Below are 18032 nucleotides of genomic sequence, written 5' to 3'. Positions count from 1 at the left end.
ATACACACTCACACACACACACACACACACACACACACACACACACACCCCTTCAGCAAGAAGAGATACAGATGCAGGGGTAAACAGACATAAATAGAAAAACTTTCAATAAATATACCTGCAGTAGAACACCCTCAGAATTATAGAACCTTGGGGCTGGTGGGGCAATCCTTGAAGTTCATCTAGTCCAAACTAGTTGTACCTCAACATCTATGACATCCCTAGCAAGTAGTCATGGAGCCTTCTCTTGAAGATCAAGGTGGTGACTTTATTACATATAAAAGTATCTGTACTCAGTGGAGATTCCCAGTTTCCTGTACAATCCTCTCCTTCTATTCCACTATGCATATGAAAGTGCTCATTTTAGCTGGTTTTTGTTGAATTCAGAATAAAAATGAAATGAAATGGAAATAAAGACAGCAACAAGAAGATCGCTATTAAGAAGGACTCTGCTATTTCTTGGGTTGGATAGCTCCAATTTTGTGCAAGGTTTTCCATACACGGAGCCTAAAACTGCCTTTCTGCAACATTCACTCATTTTGTCTACTTCTGCCCACAGACCAAGCAGAAATAAGTGTTGTCCTCGTCCACAAAACAGTCCTTCATATACAGAAAATGCAACTGTTACTTCACAAGTTTTCTCTTATTCAAGCCTCTTTTGGATTCTCTCTCATTTTTAGTGTCTCTCCTAAGGGGTGCTCAAAAATGAATGAAATACTTCAGATGTGGGGTTGACCTGGGCAAAGTACATTGGGACTTCTTGCCTCCCTTGTTCCATATACTGTTCCTCTTAATACAGTAGAAAATTACAGCAGCTTTTTTGGAGGGGGGGGGAAGCCATGTGATGCTATTCATTTTTATTGACCTTTGTCAAAGACCCAGATCTTTTTTCAGACAAACTGTTTCACTCATCAAATCTCCTCAATTTTATAACTCAAAGTTGATTTTTTGAACCCAAGCATAAGAATTTACATTTATTTCTGTTAGATTTTTTTAAAAGATTTGGCCCACTTACAAATGTACCCTGCTATGCACTTGTACACACACATCATAAGCACACACATATGCTTAAATACATACACCTCATACCTCTCCCCATTCACATTCACCAACGCTTTCCTAGGATTCAGGATAAGACTTCCCACACTGTAGTTGATGCTCTTGACTGACTGACAAACCTTGAAGGTCATACACATTCCTTTCCAACCATTCCCACTGCCTGGAGAACCTCTTCCCATAGCTTTGCCCCAAAATCCATGCTGAGTTTCCTAAGAATGCCAGGTGTGTGAGGATTTTAGATTGAAGAGATGTTTTCATGACATCCTGGGCTGTGAGGTCCTTGATGCCAGGAACTCACTGTTCTTTATCTTTGTATGGAGTGCTTGGCACATAGTAGATGCTTAGCAGTCAGTTAGCAAACTTTTATTAAGCCATTACTATGTGCCAGGCACTGTGCTAAGTTTGATTGATTGATTGGTTGGGGACAGACATCTATGGACTTGGGGTATCAGGGTTGGGATGTCTCAGAGAGTTTGGGGTTGGGCTACAGGTAGTGGGGACACCTATTCTTTATCAAACTGGATTGTTGGCTGAAAAGTGGAGGGGAGGTCATGGAAAACTTAATGAGGAGAGGTGTTGGCGTGGGAGTTCCAAGAACCGGGAAGATTGACAGCAGCGCTGTCCTGGCAAGACAGTTGAGATACGTTGTTGGGTAGTAGAGTTTGGGGTGGGGGACAGTGGGGGTATGTTCAATGGGTGTCTTGAAGATGCTTCCAGGAGACACTCACACTGCACATTGAGCTGCACCTGCGCTTCCCTGGACCTAACATTGAAGCCATTGTACCGAGCAGTCTGACAGCGGTAGGTCCCACTCATCTCCCGGCTCACTCGTTCCACCCGTAGCTTCCCGTCTGGCGTCTCCTCCATGGCAGCTCCAGAGGGCAGCAGGCCAGCCTCCTTATCCACTCGGGACCACAATACGGGAGGCCTGGGCTTCCCCCGAACTTCACACTGCAGCTCCACGGAAGACCCCTCACGAACCATCACCACTGACCTGCCCTTGGGGACGCTGATCGTGGGGGGCACTGAAAAGGTGGATGAGGAGGATCAGAGGGAGAACTTCCCACCTCTGCCTTCCCTTCCAATATTTCCCAAGACTCATTCTCTGCCCTATAGCTAACATTTACATGGTGCTTTAAGATTTTCAAAGTGCTTTACATAACGTATCTCACCTAATTTTCACAATAACCCTTCTGGAGGTGTTGTTATTGTCATGGTTATCATCCTTCCTATTTCACAGATGAGGAAACTGAAGCTGAGAGATGATGTCACTTGCCCTGCCTAGAGGATTAGCTCCCAAGGCAAGACTCAACTTTAGGTCTTCCTGACTCCAAGTCCAGTGCACTATCCATTCCACCAAGTTGATTTTCTCATTGTCCCCATGATGGTGGAGGACTCATGCAATAATGTCCTGCCTGGACACTGCCTGGAATATGCTTTAGACTGTACTCCATCACCAGGGGTGGGAAACCTGTGTACTTGAGGCCACATGTGGCCTTCTAGGTCCTTGAGTGCAGTCTTTTGACTGAATCCAAGTTTCACAGATTCAGTCCAAGGGCCACACTTGAGGACCTAGAGGGCTCCATGTGGCCTCAAGGCTGCAGGTTCCCCCTGAATCCAAATCTTACCTGTTTCTCAAGGTCCAAATCAAGCCCTCCCTCATTCGAAAACCAACCCTGACTGTAATAGAACCCAAGCATCTCTTCTTAGGTGCAGGTTTGTATTGTGTTCATCCCTACCAAGAAGCAATGTGGCATGGTGGATAGAGAGCTGACCTTGAAGTCAGGAAGGCTTGGGTTTGAGTCCTGCCCCTGACATATTGTCTGCGTGACCCTGGGCAAGTCACTTAACATCTCAATTCTCTAGATAACTCTTTAGACTAAATTGCAGAGAAGGTGCCCAACTGAAACTGTAGCAAGTTCCTTGCCCTACCCGGAGTTCCCTATATCAGTGAAATCCTAGGTCCGGTTCTTATTCCTATCATTTCCATAGGCTGAAACGCTCATTCATTGGATCAAAGAATTTAGAGATAAAAGATGCCTTTGAGATGTTGTAGTCCAACCCTTGAGAGCAGGAAATTGAGACTCAAAGGGAGATATTGTGTTGCAACAGAAGAACATTGGATTTGCAGTCAGAAGACCCGGGTTCTGATTCTGGTAGTGGTTAGAGTTGGCCTTTGAGCCAGGAAGACTTGGTTTCAAGTGCTATTTCTGACACATGCCTGTCACTGTAGGACCCTGAGCAAGCCACTTAACCCTTTCTGTCCTCAAGATAAACTCTCTAAGGCAATGAATTGCAAAGAAGATGATGACCTGCATGGTTAGAGGAAGTTTCCCAAATAGAGAGCTTCCTATAGCGACACCTATGTGATCTTATTAAAATGATGTAACCTCCTTGGGACTCAGTTTCTCCATTTGTAAACAAGAGGTTAGACTAAATGACCTCTAAGGTTCCTTCCAGCCCTAAATCTATGAGGTGAATGACTTGTCCAAGGTCACACAGAGATAGGAAGTAGTGAACATGGATTCAAATCCCACCACAATTCTTTTCCTGAAGGCAATTGATTCAGGTTAGAGTGGGAAATAGGGGTTTTCATTACCATCTTTCTCTCTCCACCCAACACACATCTCTTGAATTTGAGAGAAATCAGATGATGCCTATGGAGAGACTGATAGGGAAATTTCTTTACGCAGGCTCAAGATAGGCAGATCTGGTCAAGACTGGGAACTTAAACAATTCCCCCTTCCTCAAGCCCTTCCCTTGAGTGACCTCTCATTCTCCTTTCTCTAAGGTGACTTTCTTCTGTTCCATCATGTGATCCTTCTTCTTCTCTTTTGCTAAGTTGTACCCCAATGTTCTTTCCCCAAGATACGTCCCCATACTCCTTCCCCTCGAGTAATCCCCTCATTTCCCCAGTCACCCTCTCATCCTTCCTTCCCTTGGGTAAGCTCTTTCTTCATCCTCCCTTCCCCAGGTGCCTCCTAGTTCACCTGCAGGCACTTCCTGCAGGATGCTAACCTGTCTCAGATGAGATGTTGACCTCAACACTAAGGTCTGGCACAGGTGCACCCTGAAAGGAGGCGACACAGAGGTAGGTGCCATAGTCGCTGAAGCGTAAGTCAATGAGCTCCAAGCTGCTAGTGACAGCAGGCAGCTCAGGATCATTGCGAGTCACCAGCAGTCGGTCAGATATCCGGGCAAGCTTGCCATTCTTGTACCACTGATACGACACCTTCTCCTGAGGCACAGCATCCACGTGGCATGAGAGTTTCAGGTCCTGACCCAGCTGAATACTCTCACTCTCCTTGATCACATCTGGTGTGATTTGGAAGGTAGCATTCCTCATTGCTGTAAAGACAACAGAGGTGTTTGTGTGCATGGGAAAAATACCAGAGAAATTGCATTTCCTCATAGGTCAGAGATCCTGTAAGCAGGCACTGTGCCATCATATTAAAAAAAAAGTATATGTGTTCTCCCTTGAGGGCAGGAACTGGGTCTCTATTAAAAGACCAGAAGCTGAGTACAAAGACTGTATCTCTCTCATCAGAATGTTAACTCACTGAAGAAAGGGACTGGAAATGTTCTACTAGACAAAAAATCTAGCCCCTAGAAGCAGTGTTGCACTGTGGAGAGACTGCTGGCTCCAGGGGTTAAGGACCTGGGTTCAAACTCCACTTCTAATGTTCACTGTCTTTGTGATCCATCCTGGGCCTCAGTTTCCTCATCTGTAAAAATGAGGGGGTTGGAGTATATAACCTCTGAGGTCTCTTCCAAGTCTATCTCTATGATGCCATGACTATTTCCTTGTACAGAAACCACTACATAACTCCTTTTGAAAACTGTTCTGCTTTTAAAAAATTTTTTTATCCCTGAAACAAAAGGATCTGCCTCTTTAAAACATTAAAAGCATGTTTGAAGGATGCTGGGAGTCTGCTTAGAGTTGTTAATGGATGACCTTAAGTATTTGATGTAAATTAAGATTTTAAACCATCCCAGGCTTCAAAGAGAAAGAGAAATGAGCCAGGTGGAAGAAAAAAAAGAACTCTTCCCATTGGAAATATACAATCACAGGAAAGTCATGGGGAAATGTGGCATGTTCCTAACTGTGATCGCCCTATGTTTTTGATCCTGAAAGGGTCAGTTTCTTTAGAGACAGAGAGGGACTGTGTAGCTGATCAGAGCTAGTAGAAGGAGAAAGCCTTTGCCATCAGGATTATCTTAGTTAAAACTGGCTGCAGAAGAGAGACTATGGTAACAATTTACTACCAGAGAGCCAGGAAACCTTCCTCAAGCCCCAAACCCAATGTGCTGCAAGTGAGAAAAGCAAAAGATTTGTCTTTAAAGCAGAGTAGGAAAAATTAGGATTAGACGATGCAATTGCTGATAAAAATTAAATTTAGTGAGGAACATCCATGAGTGCTTAATAGCATCTTGATATTTGTATTTCATTAGATCTTGCTCTCTCTCTACAGTGATAATAATTACCTATTTATAAGATGATTTAAGTTTACAAAGTACTTTCCTCACATTCATTCTAATACTTTGTTATAGAGTTATATACTCTGGTGAGAGGCAGCCTGACAGTAGTGGTTAGAGTTGGTCTTTGAGTCAGGAGGACTGGATTCAAATGCTACCTTTGACACATACCTGGCTATAGAACTCTGGGCAAGATGCAACCCCTAGTCCAGTGATATCCAATTCAAATAGAAACAGACCCCTGTGGCTGCATATTGACTTTGAAAAGCCACAAACAAACATTATCTATGTATTATTGTGGAGCAGCTAGATGGCTCGGTGGATAGAGCACTAGGTCAGGGGTCAGGAAGACCTGAGTTCAGAATCCAGCCACTTATTAGCTGCGTGGCCTTGAGCAAGTCACTTAACCTCTGTTTGCTTTAATCCACTGGAGAAGGAAATGGCAAACCACTTCAATATCTTTGCCAAGAAAACCCCATGGACAGTATGGGTGTACTATGGTCCACAGGGTCACAAAGAGTCGGGCACAACTGATCAACAGTTTGTTGTATTTTAATTTTATTAAACATTTCTCAATTATATTTTAATCAAATTTCAGCAGTACTCCAAGATTTGAGGCTGCTGACTTTGTGCAACTCTGCTTCACTTAAATCCAGTTCCCACACAAGTCAAGACATCACCCCATAATGTCATTGGTCCTCTTTGAAGGACAAACGATAACAACGACAGGCAGCATGGGGCTCTGAGTTTGACACATCTGGTTATAGGTATCTCTAACACAATAAGTTGCAAAAAAGGTGCTAACCTGCATAGTTAGAGGTGATTGGGGAGATCAGACTGGGAGCCCCTTCCCCCCACCCTGAGGGCAAGGACTGTAGGTCCTCCCATGATATTTTCCCTCTGGTTTCCCTCCCTAGACCCCAGCTGAATTCTCTTATCCCCACCTCCCAATGGAAGCAGTCACTTACATCGAACCAGCAGGTTGACTGTCTTCTTGGCTGGGTTGCCCACATTATTAATAGCCGTGCAATTGTAGTAGCCAGAGTCCTGGGCTCGAACAGATGGGATGGTAAGGGTGCCACCTTGGGCCCTGCTGCCTAGAGGCAGGGGACCTGGACCATGGGACCATAGCACCTGGGGCTGAGGGTCACCCCCAGTCAGGAAACAGTGCACTGTCACATTCTCTCCAGGATTCACCACCAATGTCTCATTCACTGACAGCTTCAGGGTGGGAGGTGCTGGATAAGGCAGTAGGAAGAAGGTAACAGAATGGTTATGGGGACTTGGGAAGGGGGGATTGAGAGGCACTAGAAGAGAGAGGATAGTATTAGAGAATACCTGGGAGGAGGAAAGAGGACTGGGAGACACTGAGGGAGAAGGGAAGGAATTAAGAAACCCCTTGAGAAAGAGACAGGGCTGGATCTGGGGAAAACTAAGCAAGAGAAGGGATTGGAGGATACTGGGGGAGAAGAAGGGCCTGGAGGGAACCCAAAGAATGGTGGAAAGGGTGGGGGGCACTAGAGGAGAGACACTGGGAGGACACAGGGAGAGAGTAGTGGTAGCATAGTGGTAAAAGTTCCTCTGGGAATCAGGGATGTGCTTTTGGACTGGGGGACTGTGCCACACCTTAATGTCCTACCTGTGGTGTTGGTGAGACGGAAGGTAATGGCCTTGTCAGGAATGCCACACACATTCCGAACAGACACCTGGCAGGTGTAGCTGGCATAGTCCTGGGGCCGCAGATTCTTCAGCTTTAGAACCTTGGTCTCCCCCTGGGGAGGGATCGTGGATAGGATGTAGTGGTAGATTTGATATCCATGAGGCATCTGGGACAGACTGCACTGGGCATACAATCTAAGGGATTTTACTGGTCTCTGATCCTAATCTCTACCGTCCACACTTTCCTAGACACCAGTCACCCTCAAGAGACTCTAATCTAGCATGAAATTCTATACTCACCACACCTTCTATAGGATTTCCTCCTCTCTCACTGTACCTACTGCTCTCCCTGTACCAACCCTCCATCCCTGGAGCCATTCTCTGGCTCTGAGGTTGCCCTGTAGCACCCCCTCCCTCTGTGGAATCAATAGATGGACTTGTGTTGGTAAGCAAAATGGGTTCTTAGCACTTAGTTCAACAAGTGCCCTTGAAAAGATTGGTTTGTTTCCTTTGAGTAATTCAGTGCATTTCATTGAGCCTTACTAGGTGCTAAGCCCCAGACCCAAACCCCTATTAGGTGTAAAACCTTAGTGGGTATGGATTGGCAACTAAGGTGGGGCCCAAGGTGGGGCTAACTCCAGGGAGGGCCTAGTTTACATGTCTGGGACAGCAGAGGCTCTTAGACCACATGGGTTTAAGTCACCTTGATTTTAGGTCACGTAGGTGAGTCGCATGTGTGACTCACCCCTGACGCTGAAAAAGATATAAAACCAGGGGTTGGCCATCTCCTCTTTGGAGCTGTTCCCCACAGCAGTGGTGGCATGAGTGACTCTGGGCCAGCCCTTGTTCTGAGCTTCTGGGCTGAACCTAGATGTTGGTAACTATGAACCTGTATTTGGTGTGTCTGTTGATGTTTGTAATTTGTTTGTATTTTGTTCTGAAGTTCTGGGTGCTGGCTGTGGGTGGATCTTACACCCCCACAGAAGCTGCTAGCCGGATTGTTGAAACAGGACTCCAGTCTCCTGCCTCTCCATCAGTTCTATACACAATATCAGAAGCTAAAGAGAGGTCTGTATTTCTCCTTTCCTGTCCCTTACCACACTCTGCCTTCCCCAGCATCCACCTCCAACCTCCCCACTCCAACATACATCTCTAAACAATCTAAAGGCCATACCACACTCAGAATTCATTAAGAGCAGCCACAGTTGGGAGGGGTCTGAAGCCTCAGGTCACTGCTACTCCACCCAACAATGGCCCCCTACCAAAGAGAAAATGAGGCAGGGCTTTCCCTCCCTCCCATCGTTCTCCTCTGGTACACTATTAGGAACATCTCTCTTCCATGCCTTTCTCTACAGCATTCCATCCTAGAGGTAGAGGCATATAAGTGGTAGAAGGGTGGAAATGGGGAACTGTCCCTGCTGACCTGAGTGTAGAGAGGTTCATAGATGTCAACCCCATCATCCTGGCTGTGGGACAGGGTGCTGGAGCCTCGCTTCCAGATGAATCGGGCTGGTGGGTTGGAGTTGACGGTGCATCGAAGAAACACTGTCTTCTCCTGGTAGAAGCTACCCCGAACATCACTCACTGTCTGGTGCACTGTTAAAACTGGTTCATCCAGGTCTGGAAGAGTAGGACCCCGCCAAGAGGATGTCATGCCAGGAGGTTTTGAGGTGAGCTTACGCACCAGCTACTGCCCCCCTTAAGAAGGAGAGCTGAACCAACCTCACTGGTCACTTCTGTCAGGGAAGTGGCATTTAATGCACCCCAGGGGATTTAAGACCAACTCCCCACCCCCTTCAAGCTTCTCTGTCTAGATTCTGATTCCCTGAGCTCAAGTCTTCTCTTACCCACCTTAAATTTCCCTGGAGCATTTTGGATTTCTTCTTTTCCCTTATTATACTCTATCCTGAATCATTTATTTGTGTATATGTTGTATCCACCCAATTAATCTGTAAACTCCTTGAGGGCAGGGCCTGAATCATTTTTCATTTCTATATCCCATTCCTAGTGCCTACCATAGCTTTTGGCACTTGCTAGGTGCTTAATCAATGTTGAATTTAAATAAACTGAAGGTAGGGGTCTGTATTTGTTGAATTCTTAAGATTCCTTTGGGATTCTGGACAATCTTGCCTCTCCTATCCCTCTTCCATTTATCATTTAGCTGTCCCTGCCCAAGGACCTGAGCACCCTATGTCAAAAATCTAGATCCAAATAAGGCAATGCTCACTGTCACAGCCCCCCACAACCCACCCCATCTTGAGAAGGGGCAGTTACCAAGTCCATGTGCAGAGTAGATGTGGGTCACAGTGAGTCCCCAGTTGCTCTGGCCAGGCCCCCCCTCCAGTTCCACCAGCATCAAATGGGGCCCCCTCAACATCAGGGACTTGGCAGAGGCCAGAGACTACAGGGTGCTCTTGCAGGCCATATTCCCCAGCCTAGGAGCTGGCGTGGAGAGGAGCGATGGAGATAAGTGTAGGTTAGCTCTGGGTAGGCAGGCTCCATCCTGTAACTTGTACCAGCTAGATGGGCTTTTATTCTTCTTTCTCCCTGTAAGGGCCCTAAACCTCAGAGAAGAAAACTCTTCAACTCATCCCTTTTAGCCTGAGCTGGCTTATTCTCTAGAGCCCTGTGCTAGGTAGGTGTAAACAGACACATAACACAGACATTGACAAGTGTACAGAGGCAAGCAGGTCCCTATGGACATGGAGGGTGGAGGGCTGGAAAAACTCATGGAGGGCTGATGCCTGGCAGTAGCATCAGAACATGCCAAGTGGGGTGGGGTGAGGAGGAGGAGATTTCTAAGCCCTCCCCAACCAAAGGTACCTTTCTTTTTCTTTTCCCTTTCTTTCCTTCCCCTTCCTACTCACTCACTCCCATACATCCTTCTTCTCTATGTGATGGTCACCACCAAAACAGTGATGGTCCCCAAGAGTGCTACATGTCTTGTCCCCTTAGCAGAGGAGGTGGAAGGGGGTTAGGATGCAGGCTGCTGCAAAGGACCTGGATGAGGGTGGCTGGTGGAGCTGGGAGAGGGCAAGTGGGGGCAGGTGTCTGCCTCCCAGACTTACACTGCACATCTACTCGGATGGACTTGATTGCAGGGACCCCCACCCCATTCTCGGCTTTACAGTAGTAGCGGCCACCCTGTGTTCGAGCAATGCGCTCAATTCGAAGGGTCTCGTTAAACACTGATGTCTCCTGGAACTTATCCGAGGCACTCCCAGCTGTCTTTGTCCACCGAACCTGAGGGAGAGGAAAAAGGATGGGATCAGATTCAGGACCAAAGTCAGACTGTGGGAAACTCATATGTGGTCCCAGCCACAGCACTTCCCCCCACCATCACTACCCCTTCCATCTATGCCTTCCACACTATTTACACACATAGACAGTGACACAGATATACACACATTCACAGGATCATAAGTTTTGAGTTGGAAGGAACCTCAGAGGTGATCTAACCCAAACCTCTAAATTTTAGATTATTAAGCTGAAGTCCAAAACTGTCCAAGGACTCCTAAGTGGCATTAGGTATACTGAGCCAACCTCAGAGGTCACTCCTGTCATGGAAGTGGCACTTAACTGCACCCCAGAAGAATTGAGACCAACTCCCCCCCACCAGCAAAGCTGCCCTGCCACATTCTGATCCCCTGAGCTGACATCTTAGACATATAAAGAAATACAAATATAAAAAGACATATAAAGTCTTTCCCAATCCCCTACTCTTAGTCCCCCCACTAACCATCTTGTATTTATTTGTACTTGTTCCTTATATACTTATATTTATACTTGTTTTCCCCTTAGAATGTAAATTCCTTGTTAGTACAGAGTTTCAACTGTATTCTACCTGTAGCACCTGCCATGGAGCCTGAGCCATAGTATATACTTAATCAATACTTCTGGATTGATTAATACATATAGATTCACATCCAATCAAATCATTTAAAAGGATTCATGGGCTATTTACTGTGTTCAAGGCACAGTACTAGTGCTGTGGGCTATGCAGAGGTGTCTAAGTTAGCTTCTGCCTTCATGGAATTTACATTTTAAGTGGGGAGATCAGACAGAAACACACACACACACACACACACACACACACACACACACACACACACATCTTTCAGTCCTACTGAACTTTAGGAATATCACTTTGGCCTCTGTGTAGAGGAGAGATTGGAGTGAAGAAAGACTAGAGGCAAGGAAATCAATGAAGAAACTGCTGGGAGAATTTAGTCCAGAGGAGCAAAGGACATGAGTTGGGTGGTGACTGAATGAGTAGAGAGAAAGTACAGATTGTAAGATGCGTTGGGAAAAATGATCAGATTTGACAACTGACTGTCCATGTGCTGGGAGTGAAATGTTGAGGATGACACAGATTTTGCTAACCTGGAAGACCAGAATATTATGCCAAAGACAAAAACAGGGAAGTTCAGAAGAAAGATGAGCTTAGTGGAATAAGATAATATAATGAACTCTGTGAGTAAGATTATAATCCATACATATATGCCTGTGTGTACTCTGCCCCACCAAATAAAAGGATCTTTACTCATATAAACTGCCTCAGGACACAGAGTCTGATCTAAGGGATGCATGTAGCAGCCACAGGGTGATCTGGGGAGCAGAGTAGCTATCCTAGGAGTGGGGAGTTTTCTCAACAGTATCTCTGCAACTACGGATGTGGGTCAAAACTGAGTGAAAACTGCCCTGAGGGGCTCAGCGCCTAGTTCAGAGAGGGAAAAACTGGAAGTTTACACAGTTTCAGAAGTCAATTTTGGGAAGAGGTTGAGTGCCGGATGATAATGAGTGAAGGAAATGGAGGGCCCTGTTGGAGTTAAGCCCTTGGATGACTATCACAACCAGGGTGGGATGTGACCCGTCTTTCCACCCTCTGATTGGTTGGCCACATGTCTCTTAGGAACATGCCATTAACGCCTGAGATAGGATCCCTCATTTTGGAGACCGCTGCAGTTGGCAATGAGGAGCCATTGAGGATTTTTGAAAAGAGGAACAATATGATCAAAGTGGTATTTTGGAAAGATTAAAATGGGAGATTAAGGTATTTGAAGAAAAGATTAGAGGGAATTAGACTGAATTAGAGGGATTAGACTGGAGGCTAGGAGACCACTTCAGTAGTCTGGGCCATAGGGGATGAGGGCCACTGGGACTAAGATGAGCCAAGTGGAGAAAAAAAAATCTTCTGTTTGGATCTATATGGTCACAGATAAGGCATGTGGAAAATGTAGCATGTTAAATACTATGGTCTCCTTTCTGTATCTGATCATGTAAGTGAATAGTAGGCAAGCCAGAAACATTAGGAAAAAATGGTTATGGTAGAGTTGGGGAGATGGAACTGTAAGAAGGAAGTTAGGGACAGAATGATGATACTACTGAAAGAAATACTATTGTCAGTATACAAAGAGACTAAAATGGATGTAGACATGTACACATATCCATGGACACACAGTCTGTAGAACTACATGGATCCTGACCCAAAGCCTCCTCCCTGGCTCAAGTGAGGGCTCTTTCCCCTTTCACAACCAAGACTTGATCCAAAAGAGACTTCTTTGACTAGCAACACTGTTTCTAAACAAACTCAAGGGAAAGAGGACACATTAGCAAGTCTCTTCACACACCATTTTATTCAATTCCCTGCCTCAAGGTCAAACTATTTAAGTTTTGTTCTATTTCCAAAAATCTCCAGAGAAAGGCAGACATTTCCAGACAAAGCCAATGTGTGCCTGGCACTTCACTAGAGATAAGGATTGAGCCTGTGATTTCATTAGTATGGGGATCTCCCTTGACCAATGTAGGTCCATGCCTACTCAACAACTTATAGATTTACAGATAAGGAAATGAAGGCTAAGATGGTTTAAATGACTTTTACCCAGAGTCACAGAGCTAGTAAGGGTCAAAGGCAGGGTTTGAACTCTGGTCTTCCTGATTCCAAGTCTAGCACTCTATCAACTGTACAGAAGAATGTGAGCTCCTTGGAGCAGGGACTGTCTAGATCAGGAGTGGCCTTGTAGATCTTTGGGTAGTACTTTTGACTAAGTCCAAGTTTTACAGAACAAATCCTTTTATTAAAGGGGTTTGTTCTGTGAAGTTTGTCCTCAGACTCTAGATTTTCTGTGTATATGCCCAGTGCTTGGCATTCAAAGCCCTTTGTAACCTAGCCCCTCCTACCTTTCCATACTTTTTTTGAGGCAGTTGGGGTTAAATGACTTGCCCAGGGTCACACAGCTAGTGACAAATGTCTGGTCTGAGGTTGGATTTGAACTCAGGTCCTCCTAACTCCAAGGCCCGTGCTCTATCCATTGCCCCATCTACCTACCACTCTTTTCAGCCTTTTTACACATTAGTCCACACCACATACTCTTCAATCCAATGACACTGGCCTCCTGGATATTCCACAAACAAAACACTCCATCTCTCTGCTCTGGACATTTTCTCAGGCTGTCCTCCATGCCTAGAATGATTTCCTTCCTCATCTTCACCTCCTGGATTCTCTGGCTTCTTTTAGGTCTGAATTAAAATCCCTTCTTCTACAGGAAGCCTTTCCAACCCCTCTTAATGCTTAATAGTGCCTTCCCTCTCTTAATTATTTCCTAATTATCCTGTATATAGCTTGTTCATACATATATGTTGGCTTGTAGTCTCTCTGATTAAATTGTGAGCTCCTTGATGGCAAGGACTGTCTTTTGCCTCTTTTTGTATCCCCGGAGCTCAGCACAGCACCTGGCACATAACAGTCACTTAATAAATGTTTATTGACTTAGAAAGCACTTTAAAAATATTTTTCCATTCCATTTCCAAATAGGAGCTCAATAAATACTTACTGCTGATTTATTATAAGAATAATGATTGTCTTTATGTTTTGAGTAACTATACTTATTTATTACAAAAGAGAGATCTATTGAGGCCAGAGGGCATCTTTGGGAAGTAAGTAATATTATTTTTAAAAATAGCATCAATAAAATATATAAAAGGAAAAAATAAAAGGATCCATTGTTTTCTATTCTAGTATCTCATAACCCCATGGTCAGGAAGTCTTTCTTAGAGTCCAACTATAATAACTTCTACTGCAGCTTAAGACCATTTTCTCAGTGGGAAGGAGAACAGCAGCTGAGTACCAAATTCTTCCCATACTTCTCCAACTTCTCTGTGAAACTACATCTGACAATGACCTTTCCCTATCTTGTTACTCACAGTAATGGCCATCCTTTCTTTACATAACATTTCAAGGTTTTTCAAATATCTCATTTTATCCTCATATCAAGCCTGCTTGGTGGATTTTATGGGTATTATTCTCACAAGCATTTTTCAATTTAAGTTTTCAACATGCCCTAATCAGTCTGATCTAGGGTGTAGTTTGATTGCTGCCCTCCTGGTCTGGGCTTTGCAAGATCCTCACCAACAGTTTGGGTCTGATCAACACAACTAAAGGCTTACCCCTGGTTGGAACTCCTGGAAACAGTTACTGGCCCCAGACAACTGTCAGCCTTTATCAACTAGCTGATTCATTAAAAAGAACTTCAATTCAGTCTTGCTTTGGGTTCCAACCCTGTATCCTGGTTAGTTAGCTATAGGCCTGAGCCCAGGTCTGTGTCCTGAGCCCAGGGTCCTGCTCTGGTGTTAAAGTGATCCAGCTATGGGCTCACTCTTGCCTTTGAGGCATTAGGAGGACAGGAGAGGAGGGAGGATTGCTTAGTACAAAAACATGGAACTAGGAGTCAGAAGATATGGATTCAAGTCCTGGCTGTGCCATGAACTCCCTATGGGACTATAAACATGACCCAGTTTTGTGAGTCTCAGTTTCCTCTTCTGTAAAATGTGGAAAGTGGACTGGATGAGACCTCTAAATTCTTTTCCAGTTCTAGCAATCTATGAATCTATGACACAGAGATGGGGAAATAGTTGGACAATTAAGTCTGTGGGAAAAGGCTGGAAGTATTAAAGGTGTGGATGATATCATTCATAATACCTGACATTAACAGGACACTTTACAGTTTACAAAACACTTTACATGCATTTTCTCCTTTAAACCTTACAACAGCCCTGATCAAAGGACTAATTGGAATGAGAAACAGGGTCATGAGTGAGCAGAGGCTTCTGATCCAGCCCACTGTAAGGAAGGAAGCATTACCTGGGGTCGTGGGTGCCCAGTGACAAGGCACTGCAAAACAAGGGTATCCCCCTCACGAATAGTGTAGACACGTTCACTGATGTTGTCCTCTTTCACTACACATGCCTGGCCTGCATGGACAATCTGAGCCTGAGCTGGAGCTGAAGAAAAAGAAGGAAGCGAATATTAGAGAAAAGAAGGAGGGGAAAGAGAGAAAAGTGGGTGGGTTAGGGACGAAGGAGATGTCTAAGGATAAATCCAAGTCCCAGGATGACAGGTAGGCAATAGAGATATGACCTGAATCGTGGGACTCTCCTATCTCAGACTCTCCCGGGGTCCCAGTCCAGAGAAGGTGTGGAAAATGAGGTTAGGATTAGGCTGTCCCCTTTCCCTACAACAAATCAAGCCAAATCTAGTCAACAAGACTTTATTAAGGTTTACTATTGGTCAGGTACTGTGTTAAGGATTGGGGATATAAAGAAAGGCAAAAAAATATAGTTCCTGCCCTCAAGGAGCTTACATTCCAATGGGGGGAAGATACATAACAGGGAGACAAAATGGGAAGAGTAAAAGGAAGGTACCCTAGCAGTGGCATGTTGGCAAAGTCCAGAGAATGAAAAAATGGTTGATCTGGGCACTCCCTCAAAAGTAGAGGTGAAAAACTTACCAACGAGAGGAGTGGGTCAAAGGAGTGATAGGAAGAGGCAGCTGCATCACTATGTCAAAGTCTGGAGAATGGAGGATGGCTGATCTGGACCCTTCCTTAAAATGGAGGTTTTGAAAACTCTTTTATTCTACATCTCTGCTACCCCTATAGATTCAGTTTGAAGTATACCCACTTGCATTTGGATTCATCACTACAGCAGACCCCCCTATTCCTTGTGGGTGTGGGAGGGCGGAAGGAAGGATGAGACAGTGGATACTCCCTGAAGGAAGGGTCTATGTCTCCTCCACCCAACAAAGAGCACTTGAAGGTGGGAATTACAATTCTTCCACCAGATTGGAAGTTCCCTAAGGGCAGGAATCACAAGTCAATCAACAAATCTTTATTAAGCACACACAGTGCTAGGCACTGTGCTACCGGTTAGGACTGCAATTATAAAGAATAAAACAAACCCTACACACAAGGAGCTTACTTTTAAATGGGGGAGACTATGTTTGAAAATATAGGCATACAGAAAATGTATACAGAATATATGAGATATATACAGCATAAATATAAAATGAACAAATACAAAAATATTATGTACAAGGTAGTTTGGGATGGAGAACACTACAAAAAGATTGGTTCTATTCCCCAAGAATTCCTCCTTTTTCCCTCTTCCTTATCTCACATCATTGAGACATCTTCCCCAGCATCTCCTTCATGTGGGTCTCATTTAAAGAGGTGGTCTTTCTCCTCACCAAAGCCAACCCCTCTTCACTCACCCTTAATTCCATCCTCTTCTAAGCTCTCTAACAGATCGCTCCCCCTACTTCCCCACTCTCTTTTATCTTTATTCTCTCCCTAACTGCTGACTCTTCGTACAAAACAGGTCTATCCTTTAAAAAAATCCACACTTGATCCTATCATCCTGATAGATGGCTATTATCCTTTATCTCTTTTTCCTTTTCTGAATAAATAACTCTGAGAAAGCAATCAACACTAAATGCCTCCACTTCCTCTCCTCTCACTCCTAACTCTCCATAGTCTGAATTGACCTCATCATTCAACTGAATGTAACTCTTTTCAAAGTTACCAGTGATCTCTTAATTGCAGAATCTAGTGGGCATTTCTCAACCCATGCCCTTCTTGACTTCTCTGTTGCATTTGACTCTGTTGATCAACTTCTTTTAAATACTCTGTCTTCTCAAGGTCTTCACGACACTGCTCTCTTCTGGTCCTATCTGTATGACTGCTTCTTCTCAATCTCCTTTGTTGGTTCTTCATCCGTATCCAATCCATTGTCAAATTTTATCATTTCTCCCTTCAACACTGACATCCCCTTCTCTCTATTCATATTGCCACCACTCTGGTGCAAGCCCTCATCACCTCTCATCCGGATTTATCTCTACCTCAAATCTCTCTCTCTCTCTACTCCAATCCATCCTCCACTCCGCTGACAAAGTGATTATTCTGCCCATGTAACCCCCTGCTCAAAGAACTCCAGTAGCTCTCTATTACCTCCAGGATCAAATTTAAACTCCTCTATTTAACATTTAAAACTCTTCATAAACTTCTCCTTCCTATCTTTTCAGTGTTCTTACACTTTACAATTCTTTGCCATCCAAATTTACTGCCCTGCTTTCATTCCTCATACACAAAATCTTATATACTATCTCCCATCTCTGTACTTTCGCAATGACTGTCCCCCACGTCTGGAATGGTCTGCCCTCTTAACTCTCTGCCTCTCAGTTTCCTTGGCTTTTTTCTATACTCGGATCAAAGCCCAAAGTCCTTTCCCAATACTCTCCCAGCTGCTAGTGTCTTACCCTCTCAGATTGCCTTACTCCCATTCTGTATAGATCTTTGAAGTCAGGAACTGTTTTTTTTTTCTTTGTTTGTATCCTCAGTGGTTAGCACAAAAGTTGGCTAATAACAAGTGCTTAATAAATGTTTGTTGACTGATGACTGACTCTGATGATCTGGAATAGATAGCTCTTTGCAGAAGAGTGTGGGAGGGGAGTAGTGTCTAAGAGGCTGGGCAGATATGTAGGCTCTAGATTACAAGGGGTAATT

At 44.6% G+C, this 18032-nt stretch overlaps 1 protein-coding gene across 1 annotated transcript in view; it reads right to left on the bottom strand.

The window, feature by feature from the left end:
- MDGA1 (MAM domain containing glycosylphosphatidylinositol anchor 1) overlaps nucleotides 1–18032 on the bottom strand; it is an 84353-nt gene that overhangs the window by 14840 nt on the left and 51481 nt on the right. The window contains exons 2-8 of the mRNA XM_036768721.1: nucleotides 15335–15474; nucleotides 10263–10437; nucleotides 8618–8814; nucleotides 7175–7307; nucleotides 6504–6773; nucleotides 4078–4407; nucleotides 1788–2084 (exon numbers count right to left, since the gene is read on the bottom strand). Of these exons, the coding sequence (XP_036624616.1) occupies nucleotides 1788–2084; nucleotides 4078–4407; nucleotides 6504–6773; nucleotides 7175–7307; nucleotides 8618–8814; nucleotides 10263–10437; nucleotides 15335–15474 (1542 nt within the window). The remainder of the gene's footprint in view (nucleotides 1–1787; nucleotides 2085–4077; nucleotides 4408–6503; nucleotides 6774–7174; nucleotides 7308–8617; nucleotides 8815–10262; nucleotides 10438–15334; nucleotides 15475–18032) is intronic.

The sequence above is a fragment of the Trichosurus vulpecula genome, chromosome 7, assembly GCF_011100635.1.
Source record: "Trichosurus vulpecula isolate mTriVul1 chromosome 7, mTriVul1.pri, whole genome shotgun sequence".
Lineage (NCBI taxonomy): Eukaryota > Metazoa > Chordata > Mammalia > Diprotodontia > Phalangeridae > Trichosurus > Trichosurus vulpecula.
The sequence above is the reverse complement of the archived record's forward strand: the minus strand, read 5'-3'. Positions and strand labels throughout refer to the sequence as shown.